General features: G+C 38.4%; 1 protein-coding gene across 4 annotated transcripts in view; it reads right to left on the reverse strand.

Moving 5' to 3' along the window:
* LOC124600531 (exportin-7) overlaps positions 1-15,410 on the reverse strand; it is a 243,836-nt gene that overhangs the window by 90,341 nt on the left and 138,085 nt on the right. For all 4 annotated transcript variants that reach the window (XM_047136171.1, XM_047136169.1, XM_047136170.1 and 1 more), the window contains exon 13: positions 1,479-1,623. In XM_047136171.1, the coding sequence (XP_046992127.1) occupies positions 1,479-1,623 (145 nt within the window). The remainder of the gene's footprint in view (positions 1-1,478; positions 1,624-15,410) is intronic.

Here is a 15,410-nt window from a genome sequence, read left to right on the forward strand (position 1 = left end):
ATATCCTCAACGTTACAGAAGTCTCTTCAACAGTTACTAAAACCTCAGGTGCTTGTGAACATTATGCTGCAAACCACACATTTCCACCTATCCCCAATTTTTAAATATACATGTCCAAAGTTGTAAAGATATTTTGGGAACACCCTGTATAAATTGTAAAATAGACGGAAGTCTAGGGGCACAATGGTTGATGATAATGTGGTGATATTAAGTCATCAGTTCTCTGACAGGGTTGAAGGCAGTGTGCCATGAATTCTTGTGGCACTTGCACCTTATGCTGATTACAAAAAGTGATAGAAGGTGATGGAGATGCAACTGCTGCACGAGATGCAGGTGTTACTACAGTACATGACTTCAATACATCAGATACTAACCGAGTTTGTTTTAAAACTCAAACAGCAGTAGATAATGTGAGCAACATTTTTTTGGCATAACATGTAAACACCTTGCGCAAGCAATTGAAATAGATCACTTTATGATACAGTACCTGAGAGTGAAACTGAGATATGAGGGCTATCCAGAAGGTAACGGACGTCTTGGAATTAGAAATTAAAAATAAAGAAAAACCAAGTTTTATTATATACAGTTTAAAGGTACACTCTTCAGCTATTTTTCTACAGAATCATCATTCAAATTGAGGCACTCATCATACCATGGCACCAGTTTTGCAACATCTTTCTGTAGAAATCTGCTGTGCGCAATTGCAACCTTTAGATTATACCAGCATGCAGTTCAGCATCAGTATTAAAGCATTATGCAGTGAGCCATGTCTTCATTGTTGGAAAGAGGTGGTTGTTGCTCAGTTGATGATCAATCACTTCCAATCCAAAACACCATAGGAGCTCTCGGGTACAATTAGCTGTCTGTGGAAGTGTGTTGTTGTGAAAAGGCAAAGCTTTTGTGTTAAGTTTTCCCTGAAACTTGTTTTGTTTATCATCCACTTAACTTTGTCAGTGTTTAACATCTGCTTAGCAGTTTTTTGCAAACAAAAACTTGATCACAGAATGAACCTCACAACTGGCAGGATTTTCCATTGCAGTACACATTTTAACATGTCACAGAATGCAAAGCAGCAGAAACACAGACCACATGTTATCACCGCTGGATGTCTCCAGCGTATAGGAACGTTATGGCACCAAGATGGCAGCTGTAATCCCACCCACTGCTGCGATAGACCAAAAAATCTGTTACTTTCTGGGTAGCCCTCGTATTTATCCAGTTTGGATCAGACTATGGTCTTTTGATTACTGGAGAGCAGAGATTTAACAAAGAAATGCAGCTGAAGCATTTTTGTTTACAATTTATTTTAAGATACAGAACACACAAGTTCTCAGAATCATGTGGTATATTTAGTAAATACTTAACAGCTGATTCAAGCAAATGTGTTCACAGTGAGAACTAGCAAATGTGTCCACAGTGGAAACTAGTTTTCAATAAACCCCTGAAATACAACACATTTTAGTTTCTACAATACTTACTGTATGGTTGTTTAGCATAAATTGTACTTCCTCAAGTTTAACCAATTTTCTGACACAGCTGTACCCAACAGACAAATCATTTAACAGCTGCAAGGTCTTTGATATTATTTGCTCACTTCGTCCCCAGTACTTTAGATTAGTTATTCTGCAATACAAACATAAAACAGCCAATGAATACTTAATTTACAACTCTCAGTCATGTGTATTCTACAGACTTTGATGTTAAAGCTAAATTAACATTCTGCCAACAAATTTGAACCAATGTGTAAGAACATAAAAATTCTCCTTTTTTCCTGCTCTTGACCGGAACTTAATATCACATTTGAAGAAGATGAATTACACACACTTGCTATGACCCGATTTGATTATGCCTATGGCAGAATACAAAATCACGTTGTTGGTGTTTTGTGCTGTCAGAGACATTACAAGGTGACTGTAACGACCAGACTAAGGTTTATTAATTATTATTTTGAGTAATTCAGGTGATTGGGAGGAACATAATAGATTTGATTAATTACCCTCCTGAAAAATTAACTGCTGTGATGACAGCATTTACTGGAGTTAGCTATGCATGTAACAAAACAGGACTATAATGAAATATAAGAAAACTTCTACTTCAATACAACAGGTTTGTGGCTGCATCATCACAGCTAACTTCTAGAAATAATGATTAATATAGTTGAGGCATTCAATAATTAATGGTGGGCTGCCCTTTTCAAAAGACTGAAGTACATGGACTGTTCTACGTGTCTCAATAATAGCTTATGAGATCTTTATACTGACAGGCAGGTGAAACTGGAATGTCCAGAACGATAATTGTGAAAAAGATCATCAAAGGCTGCCTGCAGGGCTCTGTTTGTGGTCCACAACTCTGGAATGTTGGCATACAGCCATTACTGAGCGATCTTCAGAATATGACAGACATAAGAGGCTGTGTCGCCTATTAGCACTAAATTAGTGGAAAATAAACAATAGCAGCACACAAAACAGTTTATACATTACAAAAAGAAACATTATCAAGCTCAAGAAATCCCTTAATCAGAACAAATGCTCATCTGCTGAAGACGAAACAAGTATACAGGTAACTTGGTATAAACATAAATGAAAATCAATATTTTTATGCACATATAAATACTGTTTGTCAGAGAGAAGTATAAAATCCTGAACAAAGTAGCAATCGAGATTGTATGCTGTGGGTCGAGGGAGTGTATGGGCTCATACAGCCAAAACAGCAGTGCAGGCACTTCAATGAGCACAGGAAAGCGTACTCCTGTGCCTGAAAACTGCACAGAGAACAACAGTACTGTGGAACTGATGATGATACTAGGCTTATCACCACTGGACTTAGCTGTACGAATGAGAGGTATACAATATAGGTTCGAAAAGGGTGAATATGATAAGGTAAAGGACTACCACACCCACAACTAAAGCACAAATCCTGTAAATGTTCTTGAAGTTGGCCAGCATTAAAGACAGAGCTGGGCACAGCATGTGCAACCACAGGGACCATTAGCGTCAGGTCAGAGGGTATGGAAAAAGAAGAGTGTGGAATAACAATTCTGAAAAGGATAGATTGCTACTCACCATAGAGATGAAACACTGAGTTGCAGATAGGCACAATGAAAATGCTGTTAAAATACTAAACTTTCATCCAAAGCCTTTTTCGGAAGAGAAAAACACACACACACACACACACACACACACACACACACACACACACACACACACACACACACACACACGTTCAGACACACATCACGCACACATGATGGGACTGCGGCTGCTCACGGCAAAACGCTATCCCTTTCCATTCTCTGCCCATTCTCAACTGCTACTTTTGTTCAACGCAACAGTTGTAGCCTGGCTAGAGCAGCCAGAGATAGCAGTCATGTGCATGATGTGTGCTTCCTTTGTGTGTGTGTGTGTGTGTGTGTGTGTGTGTGTGTGTGTGTGTGTGTGTGTGTTCCTTTTTTCTGAAGAAGGCTTTGGTCGAAACCTTAGCGTGTAACTTTCTTTTTGCTGTGCCTGTCTGCAATACAATGTGTCATCTTCATTGTGAATAGCAGTCTATCCTTTTCATAACTGCTGATATTCCAACATGGACTTTCCGTTGTTTGAGGACTGTGGAGTAAGTTATTTGAGAGGCTTAGTGAGATGAGATCCTTAGACAGCAAAGGTTAAGTAAGCTGACATAGTTAATGAAGCAAAACAGTTTAATAGCAGTTAGCAGTACAGTGATAAAAACATTTCAGTTGTTATGTAACTGGTAGTGTAAAGGACTAGTAATTATTACCATGAAGTAGTTGCAGGTTTGTTTTGCGCGCATGACTGAAATTTTTCTGGGTGATTACACCTTTAAACAGCAAAGGATAAATAAGAAGACAAAATTAATTAAGCAAATGCCTTATGCAATATATGGATGAAACAGAGTGTGTGAGCAGCGAGAGAGAAAAGCAGAAGGCTTGTAGTGGAGGACACACTGTGTCATAAGAATCTGATGAGAGACTTAAAAAGGCAGTTCTTTACCAAACAGGTAATGACTTCCTATCCCCTCCACTCAGCCACTGAAAGGTAATTGAAGAATAAAGTGCAAGAGTAGCCATATGAGGATGTGAATCTTTTGGCGCTATGTCATGTCACGGACTGACGAGGTTGGAGGGGGAAGGTGAACAAAATACTAGGACCAGGGGAGGGTCAAGCAGGAAACAGTCATTGGAGGATGCACAGCATTGAGTAAGCAGACTGAACAGTAGTAAAACACCCCTGTTTCTGTGTAAGAGCTTGGCCAGTACTGTGGAGGCACTTCAGCTATGGAACTCGCTGATACCTGAAATGAAATTAGAAGTTAATCACTTCTTTTGAGTTGCTTATTAATCTCCTCATCCTCCAATTCAATCTACCAACTTTACAGAATTTAAGTAAGACAATCAAGTCTCATCATCACCTCAGTCAATAGACTGAACTCCCTATAGCACAAACCCCTGTCGCTCAATTCCATGCAAAATCCACATTCGGGACACAACATATAAATATGGTGCCAAGGGTAGGTTTGGTTATGTGGAGCCATGTAGGTTGTGTGATTAGGAATTTATAAATTTTGATACAGCAACAGTAGCACCTGCAGAAAGTTGTGGTGATGTGCAACTTTCTGAACTGATTTGGAGGAGGGAGGGCAGCAGCAGACAGTACTTACAGCAGAAATCTGAAGGTAGACACCATTCTGAGAAGGCAGCAGACACCTTCTGGCTAAGAAAAGCAGTGGGCTGATGGCAGTCAGCAGCAGGCAGAAAGGATCTCCGGAGGAAGGGAACTAACATGGCAAATGTGGATAAGGTAAAGATCTTCCTGCACACACGAATGAAAAAGACACTAACTGGGTTCTCAGGCTTTGTTATCAAGGATTTCTTATTAAATGTAGCAAAACTATAAAGCCAATTCATGAACTGTTAGAGAAAGGAATGGAATATGAATGAAGCAAAAGGCAAACTAACACTTTTGAGGAACTGAAGGAGATATTTGTTAATCTACCGCTACTTCAGTCTCCAGACTTTGGGAAGCCATTCATTGTGATAAGATGCAAGAGTAAGGAACCTCTGAGGGCAGTTTTACACAAAAGCAAGAAAGTTGGTGAAGCCTTGCCTATTGCATACATATCCAGGTTATTGAACACTGTGTAACTAAAATATAGTATCACAGAAAAAGAACTGTTGGCCATAGCATATGCAATGAAGCTATTCTGACTCTACCTATATGAACAAAGGTTTACAGTGGTGACATACCACAAGCCATTATCATGGACCTTTAATGTGAAGGATCCAAGCTCGAAACTCCTAAAGTGAAGACTGAAGGAGCACAATTACAAGGTATGAGGTTAGTGCTAGCACAATGAGTTGTTCATGTGACATTCACTGAACTGTTGCCTGTAAATACATGCCACATCAGTGCTCTTGGAAGACATCTGGGGCAGTAATATGGTTCTGTTGTTGTTCCCGTGTAGTTATTTGGAGAGTGGGAAAAAAAAAAAAAAAAAATCGAGGCTCGAGCAGTGATTAAGTACTTTGTAAAGAAAGGAATGAAAGCAAAGGACATTCATGCCGATTTCCAGAATCCACTGGGGGACTCTGCTCCTTCATATTCAACTGTTGCCGAGTGGACAAATGAATTTAAATTGGCCGGGAGAGCTTAGATGATCTGCACAGTGGTCGACCATGAAGTGTCACTACTCCAGAAATCATTCCAAATGTCCACAAAATAGTCATGGAGGATCGCCGATTGAAAGTGCGTGAAATTGCTCATCCTTGCCAGGCGTCGAAAGAGTGCATCACATTTTAACTGAAGAATTAGAAATGAAAAAATTATCTGCAAGATGGGTGCCGCAACTCTTGACACTGGATCAAGAACACATGAGAATGGACATATCAGAACAATTGTTTGGCCCATTTTAGGAGAAAGAAACAAAATTTTTTGCACCGGTTTGTGACCAAAGATGAAACTTGGGTGCGTTACTATACAAAACAACACTCGAAGCAGTGGAAACATTCTGGAGATTAGCGTTAATGTTCCATCGACAATGAGGTCATTAGAGACAAAGTACAAGCTCGGATTAGGGAAGGACAGGGAGTGAAATCGGCCGTGTCCTTTCAAAGGCATCTGCCTGAAGTGATTTAGGGAAATCACGGAAACCTAAATCAGGATGGCCGAACGGGGGGTTTGAACTGTCGTCCTCCCGAATGCGAGTCCAGCGTGCCAACCACTGGACCACCTCACTCGGTGAAACATGCTGATTCTCCGCCACCAAAGAAAGCAAAGGCAATTCCTTCAGCGGGAAAGGTTCAAATGGCTCTGAGCACTATGCGACTTAACTTCTGAGGTCATCAGTCGCCTAGAACTTAGAACTAATTAAACCTAACTAACCTCAGGACATCACACACATCCATGCCCGAGGCAGGATTCGAACCTGTGACCGTAGCGGTCGCTCAGTTCCAGACTGTAGTGCCTAGAACCGCATGGCCACTCCGGCCGGCGGCGGGAAAGGTCATGGCATCAGTGTTCTGGGATGTGAAGGGGATTCTGTTTGCAGATTATCTCCCTATTAGGCAAACAAATTACTGGAGAATACTATGCTAATCTCCTGGACAAATTGCAACAAAATATACGTGAAAAAAACGCCAGGTTAAACAAGGAAGAAAGTAATCTTCCATCAAGATAATGCGCACCCACACATGTGCCGTCGCCATGGCAAAATTACAGGAACTAAGGTATGAATTGTTGCCACGCTCACCTTATTCACCTGATATGGCTCCATCAGACTTCCATCTCTTCCCAAAACTGAAAATTTTTCTTGGTGGACAAAGACTCATTCAAACGAAGAATTAATAGCCGAAGTTGACAACTATTTTGCAGGTGTGGAGGAAACTCAATTTTGAGATGGGATCAAGGCACTGGAACATCGTTGGACCAAGTGCATTAATCTTCAAGGAGACTACATTGAAAAATAAAAAACAGCTTCAGTGATGTAAGTACTTTTTTTCTATTCCGTTCCGAGAACTTTTCAAATCACCCTCATAATCTACAAGCCAGACAGGTTAAACAGTAATGCAGATGCTCTGAGTGAATAAGGCCTACAGAAAAAAAGGAACTTACACACCAGGAACAGATCGTTTGTGAAAATACTAATGCAGAGAACTCTGAGGCAGAAACAGGTAGCAAAAGAAATCTCTTGAGCGTACGACATGTGCATGTAACCCCAGAAGCAGAAACAGAAGCAGATGGCAAATAGGAATTTTGTCTCCCAGAGAAGGAGAGTATTTTAAAAGAGATGGGTGATAATCTGTTGGGAGGCGATCAAGGAACGCACAGGAATTTCGAGAGACTAAAGTCATATGAACTATGATGTAGAATGAAGCATGATATTGATGACTATGTATGGAAGTGTCCATCACAGCAAAAAAGTAAGTGTACACAAGCGAACACAAACACCTTTTAGAAATTACTGACACAGCTGAGACACAGTTTGGAAAGTGTTCAATGAACATAGTGGAGGTGTGCTTGCCTCGATGAATGTGTGTGTGTGTGTTTTCTTTTCTGAAGAAGGCTTAGGCCGAAAGCTAAGCAATCTATCCTCCTCCTAATATTCTTGATATTCCAACATGGATTTTCCATTGTTAACTTTTAAGGATGACTTGGCTAAACTTACATTAGCAGTGCTGATAGAAACACAAGACGCAGAAACAGCAACTGAAGTATTTGTGGAACATAATTATTGAGGTATGGCATTCGTTTATTTCTTTTAATGGACCGAAGTTTGAATTTCTTGAATGGTGCTTTTGAAAGATTACGAAAATTGTTAAGGATTAAGCAGGTACAGACTACAGCTTATCATCCAGAATCTAATGGTGCACTGGAGATAAGTCACCATACAATGGTTGAATATTTACGACATTTTGTAACAGGTGATCAATGTTTTTGGGAGAAGTGGGTACTATATGCAAATTTTTATGTTCAACATATCTCACAGCAGCACAGGGTACGCATCATTATAGAAGAAAAGCAAACATACAAGCAATATTGCAACAAGAGTCGAGAGAGGTAAGTTACTATTATGAATCACATGTGAATTGATTATGAGCAAGAAAGCAGGAAGCATACAATAGTGAGGCAGTTGACACTAAAGACTAAGAAAACCAATAAGGATCAATATGATGAGAAACAGGACGCGCAGGAATTTAAGGTAAGTGAGAAAGTTTTTCTCTTCAATGATTCGGTAAGACTTAGTACATCTCGAAAGCCAGATTCACAGCGATGGAGCTCATACAAAGTAGTAAGTTACAAACACTCCAAATGCAATAATAAAGAATCAAAGAATCCAAGGTACATTCAAACAAACTGAAATAGGACTTCTAATTTCAGGTACGACACTCAGAAGGAGAATGTTTCCATTACCAGAAATCACAGCTCTACAAAAAAGTTTGAATGGAGAACAAATGACAATCGATTTTCAATAACTAGAACAGATAAGTCTTCAGCACTGTACTATGATAATGTAATTTACAGTACCACTTGGAGAATTGTAAAGTGTAAATCTAGATGCTACAACTGAACACTTTCAGAAGGCTGTAAGAAATGGAAAATCAGCACTGCAGAGATGTAAGGCACATTAAAAGAACTAAACATACCGTATTTACTCGAATCTAAGCTGCACTTTTTTTTTCTGGTTTTTGTAATCCAAAAAAACCGCCTGCGGCTTAGAATCGAGTGCAAAGTAAGCAGAAGTTCTGGAAAATGTTGGTAGGTGCCATCGAATATATGTAGCGCTATACAGGCTTGCTTTGCAGGCACAAAAATACTGGTGCCAAAACCTTTGCGTCAGTAAATAAATTAAAAGAAAAGATAGAAGAATGCAAACATTATGCCATGTATTCTTTCGTGTTTGCTGCTATCTCATTTAAATCTTGTCTGCCTAATAAACTACAAAACTAGAGTGAGACAACAGCAAACGCAGAAGAATAAACATATCATGTCATGTTTATATTGGTATTATTCTTTTGCTGAATAGTGATACAGTCAGAAATGAAGCACGTCAACTGACTGGATTTTTAAATCTAAGATGACTCTAATTTCTGTGCAGAATGTAATGTACTAAAGAGGCGTCTGCAAAGATTTTCTAACAGAGAAAATTTTTTTGCTAAACTCTTGTTCAGAATATCTTCTATCACACGCAGTCTATTATTTGGTTCTTGTTGATCATTATCAAAGAAAGCAGCAGTGTAAGTAACAACAAATAGCAGTCTCTTGCCATTGTTTCGCTTATGAGACAATTCCTCTCTTTTTTTTATTGTTAGCGGCGGTAGTGCGCACAAAAGCAAACCATGCTGCGAGCGGCGACAGGTTGTAAACACTCATTATCAGAATGCGACAAACAATGCATGACACAGTACAATAATGCATTTTCAGCTTAGAGTGACGTAAACACCTATAACAAAGAGAATGGTACTTATCAGATCAAAGCAAAATAAGCAATCGATTCAAACCAGACGAAGCACATGAAAAAGGAAGGGTACCCGTATAATGGATGGAGCGCCTGATTCAAATGGCTCTGAGCACTATGGGACTTAACATCTACGGTCATCAGTCCCCTAGAACTTAGAACTACTTAAACCTAACTAACCTAAGGACAGCACACAACACCCAGTCATCACGAGGCAGAGAAAATTCCTGACCCCGCCGGGAATCGAACCCGGGAACCCGGGCGCGGGAAGCGATAACGCAGAGCACCTGACACACAGCAATGGCTACTTGGTAAAGCTTAACTGTTAAGCTTACGACTCGAACCAAACTACTGTAGCTCTATCTTCAGCCATTGTCTCATGTTACAATGGACCAACTTCATTTCGATTTCGAGGTGCGGTCTAAAACTTCTCTCTCCCCTTGAATTTCGAGTCTCAAATTTCAGGTGCGGATTAAATTCGGGAACATTTTTTTTTCCTCGATTTTGAGTCTCATTTTTCAGGTGGGGCTTAGATTCGAGTAAATACGGTAGGCTTAACAGAGTGTTGTCTATCAGACCAATAACTGACACAGCACACAGAAAGTTACAAGGTTATAAAAACTGGCACACAAACGAATAAGGCGTGAGACAAAAAGGACGAGAGGTGTGTGTAATTTTGTCAGTAGATAAGAATTAAGCACATGGGTGAATGAAACATAAAAGAAATATCAAGAACGTCATACTTCCTCCCAACCAAGGAGGCTATGCACTACCTACCAGGACATGGTACATATCCCAGCTATTTACAGAAAATATACACTGCATCACAATCACTTGTAAATGTGGAGCAATCAGGATCCCGAATCACACTGCCTAGGAGTGTGCCATTAAACAAGATGTTGCAGCCCAGGACAGGACCCTATTTGGTAATATACCCATCTATAACGTAACAGAATTCTGCCACGAGCTGAACTTACTGAAGGCAAAATCAGCTTCTGAACTGCAAGCTTACATGGCCAAGACATAACCAAGAAGAAATCATACATTATGACAATGCGATGTACCATGGAAGAACATCCACTTACAACAAACTTCTGGAGGCAATGAAGAAATGAGCCTCAAGAAATACAAGGAAGGATTTCCTTAGATCTAAGAGCCATCTCTCTATGCCTACACCTTGGGTGGCACAACAGCACTGTTCCTGTGAATCGCGAGTTGTGCCTCAGTGTGCAATGACTAATGCTCTAGATAAAATTAGGTACTCTAGTTTCATTCTGATACCAGCTACAGTAGTGTAGTATTATGTAGTATAGTGAAGTCTAGAATTATAATAGTACATTAGACCAGTAGCATGTGCCTCCTAGGTTCACGATGAACTTACATCTGTGAACCACATGGCAACAGGGGTACTATGTACATTTTAAAAATTATTTATTTATTTTTTTGTAAGTATATATTTTAGATGAATTTTCTTTCTTAAACACCATTATGCTTAGTTATACTACACATTTGAAATTATGATAAAATACTTTGTGTTATGTTCAGATATACCACTTCCTGTGAAACATTTGGCCTCTTCTTGTATGTAGAGAAGACTAAAATAAAACAGCAAACAAATAAATAAATATCTAACTTGCACTATTTAGAGGGAGCAGATCACACTTGAACAGGTGATGATAACACTGGTTTTGGCATGAGAGATGGCATCATCACTTGAATGAGGAGGACCAACTGAACGAAAAAATATGACTTAGGAATTAACTAGAAGTAACTGTCAATTTAATACTTTACTCAGGTTTCAGTTATTGCCACAAAGTCAGCACATATGGTCTTCAGATGTGTGACAAGTTGTAATAACATTATTTTTTTTTCATCAGTAGCATTATATTCTTCTGCTTCTGAGATAGAAGGAGAGAAAGAAAGTATTTACAAGAACACAAAAATTTGAGCATTTGTTTCTCAGTAATATTTTATTGCAACTGGTTTCACAGGACACATTACCCACAACACCGCCAGGAAAAACAGATATTGCAATAATCACTTTACAAAAATTATAGAAATATAGGCTCATAAGGGGGTGCATGGTGAGCTGTCCTTCCTCTGTTTAATCCATGAATAAAATAGGCAGTTAAACAGATTAAATTTATAAACAGCACACCCTGTATATATCTGGTGGCCTTTAGAGTAAGTAAGTACACAGGTTTTTATGTAAGGCACTGTTAAACAAAATGCAAGAGTTTGGGGGTGGACTTTTTGGATAAATGAACACAAACATGCTGCTTACAGTCATACTGTACGGCGAGGAACTGTGTTCATTCATTAGATGAAATTACACAGTGATGAATAAAGGAGTCTATTTGTCCTGCACTCTTCAGAATTTATGTACTTCAACTAGAACCTGAGTCAATCCTAAACTAACTTTCCAGCAACTGGGCCAGTAAAACCTAATACATTCAAAATCAGGCTGAGGACCCCCTAATGAGAAGAAGCAAGGATAACAGTGCATAAACAGTCTGGGTGGAAAGGTCTCACTGCTTAGACTGTGGGCAGTCCACATAGTAATTTGTGAAGTGCTCTTTGTTATACGAGTGAAAATACCCGAAATTACACTGGATTCATATATTCATAGCATCTTAAAATCCAATATTGTAAAGCGACTTACACTGTCTAGCATGCAACTGAAATTAGCTAGGTGCTACTGCAGAATTAAGTTACAGAAGTGATGGAACACCTGAGATGGATCTATCTTTTGCAGGAAAATCTCAACTCTTCCAGGTTGCAAAAGACAATAAGTTTCATGATTCACAATAAATGGCATAATACAGATGTCACAAAAATAGATGTACCACAATGTCCTATGTAACATGATGCAACTCTACATGAGATATTACAGTGTTTCTTGAAGAGAAAGATTTAAGTTTAAGTTCCACACCAATACACAACTTTAATCTGCCAAAGATTCATGTGTGACAATACTTGCTTTCAAGAATCATGAAAAGTTCATATGATACCTATAGCAAATGAGGATCTGAGAACAGGTGTCAAAGATACTTTGTAAATAATATTTAGTAAGCATCTACAATCATATAGTAAAGTTGTTCTATGTTTCAACAAAAATAATCATAAAAGCCAAAGGTATATTGATGCATGGAGCACAGTAACACACAACAGGAAATGCATTCACATTAGCTTCTGAGAACTAGACCTTTTTCCAGTAATAGCACACACATTCACACACACAACCACACAGACACCCAAATGTGTAGGCATCTGTCTGGTTGGGCGTGTGTGTGAATGTGTGTACTATTGCTGGAAAAGGAACTAGTGTTCGAAAAATAGTGTGAATGCTGTTTCTTGTTGTGTATAACTGCTCTCCACGCATCGATCCACTATAGGTGAGCGGTTGCTCTTCCTTTATTTTATGAATTGCTCCATCCAATAATTTCTATATCTGTTATAAAAAAGCCAAAAGATAAAAAAGCTGCATCCAAGCAATGGGAGGATGGAGCTGCAGACACATTTACAATGACGAGAAAATTTATACAAACACACATCTTCAACTTTTATAGTCCTGTCTTCCTCAGTTGCGTGTAATATTATGGTATATTGATAATTTTTACTTATGGACCGACTGACAGCAACTGAATAAAACACAATTTTAGTGCCATACGTGTTTCGCCTTTATTTTCTGCAAGGCATCATCAGTGGCCTGGAATATGTACATATGTTAGCTATTTTATTTACTTTTTTGTCATTGTGCCTATAGGTTATAAACAGTTCTGGTGGTTGGTATTTCCTATTAAGTAGTAATGTTTTGAACTGTACTTACAGGTTGCGTGGACAATTTCTTACATATTACGCTCCTGTTGCGTTTTTGGTGTTGTTCTTCTTCTTATGAACGCCAATTTGCGGTTTTTTCCACATTCCACAGAGCCGTGCACTGAACGCTTGTTTTAAAGCAATGTTTTGGTTTCTGTTACTGACTGTCAAATGTTTTTGCCAAAGATCGAATGTTATTGCCAAACTTATGAGTGCAACTATTGAAGTATCTGTGGTCTGTTCGTGTATGCATTTGTGTGTGTGTGTGTGTGTTTTGGTGTGATATATATATATATTTTGTGTGTGTGTGTGTCTATATATATATATATATATATATATATATATATATATATATATATATATATATATATATATAAAAGTTTTTTTTTTTGTGGCCGTGTATGTGTGTGTGTCTCCAAATGGTGTGGGGAAGAGTATTTTTTTTTTTTATGTTATCATTTCCTTTATTAAGTGTAGTAGGGAGCCTGTGCTGATGTGTGTTTGTGCATTTATCACATGTTTGTTTTCTGCTATGGCTTTCTGGGTGTGGAAGTTTTCTTGCATTTGTATAAGATGTTTGTCATGGTTGCTTATTCTCATTATTTTCATTTCTTGTTCCATGTTTGTAGGATGATGGTTGTAGTGTTTTAAATGCTCTGCAAATGTGGAATGGTTTGTTTCATACTTCCAACATCTGATATGTTCTTTCTATCTTGTTTCAAAATTCCTGCATGTCATGCCTATGTATACTGCATCACAACTTTGACATTCAAGTTTATATATTCCTTATTGTTGGAATTTGTCCCTCTTGGTAGCTGGCTGGCTTAGGTGTGATTGACGGGTTTGCCCAGTCCTGTCTTCCTCAGTTGCTGTCGGTCGGTCCATAAGTAAAAATTATCAATATACCATAATATTACAAGCAACTGAGGAAGACAGGACTATAAAAGTTGAAGATGTCAATACAGCTATGTCAAGCATTCCCTGTCAACGTGTACAACAGGTTCAAGAAAATACATCTGAGACTCCATAAGATGATACAGCATATAAAATTCAACAAAACGTGCAAAAAGAATGATTTAATTCCAAGTTACATTAATGTAAGGGTTAAAAACAGTTCTACAGTGGCACAAAAGTCGAAATCATTTGCAGAACGATATTGGTTACTACATGAAATTAAGATGCTCTATTCGAAAAAACAGCACCTAAACATGATGCTCTATGAGACTCATCTAGAATTGGCAAAAAACGTAGGAAACGCCGCAGTTTTCATGGCACTAGTAGAAAAAACAGAACACAACACATACACAGCAATGAAACATTTACAAAACAAACATAGACAGAAGATAATGAAACTAACAGTAAAAAAGACGCAAAAATACATTTACATTTTAAATGTGAAACCACACAAACACCAACACACATTCCATCTACGTTTAGTTAACCTAACAGAGACAGAACTACACGAAAATGAAAAAATGCTCTTGGGAAAAGGTTTGAAACACTGCACCAATAGCAAAGTGAACAATCAATACGTAGAAAAACTCATAGTAGAAACCGAACACATCCTTACACGTGAAGAACAACAAAATAATTGTGAAATAAATATAGGACTGACAAGAGAACTAGTAAAAGAAGAAATAAAAGGCATAATAGAACAAACACAGCAGACACATAATAAGAACGACCAAACAGAAGCAGCTACTATGAAAAGGTTAAAACAAAAGTTAACAGACAATAACGTATTAATAACAAGAGCAGACAAGGGAAATGTAACAGTACTCATGGACAAAGAGCAATACATCACAAAAACCAAGGAATACATAAACACCAACGCCATACAAAAACTGAAGTCAGATCCAACTACACGATTCCAGGCAAATGTGAAACGAACACTGAAAAACATTGAACACACACTCACAGACAAACAGAAATACTACTTAACACAGAAAAACCAACAAGCACCAACACTCCGCAGTCAACCGAAAGTACATAAAGACGGAATGCCAATGAGAGCTTTTATCAACTTCAAGTAAGCCCCAACATACAGCATAGCCAAACAGCTCCAAAAGTTAGTTACAAAACACTATAAAGTAGAAAACAACAGAACAGTGATAAACACAGGAAAC

Source organism: Schistocerca americana, chromosome 1 (assembly GCF_021461395.2).
Source record: "Schistocerca americana isolate TAMUIC-IGC-003095 chromosome 1, iqSchAmer2.1, whole genome shotgun sequence".
NCBI lineage: Eukaryota > Metazoa > Arthropoda > Insecta > Orthoptera > Acrididae > Schistocerca > Schistocerca americana.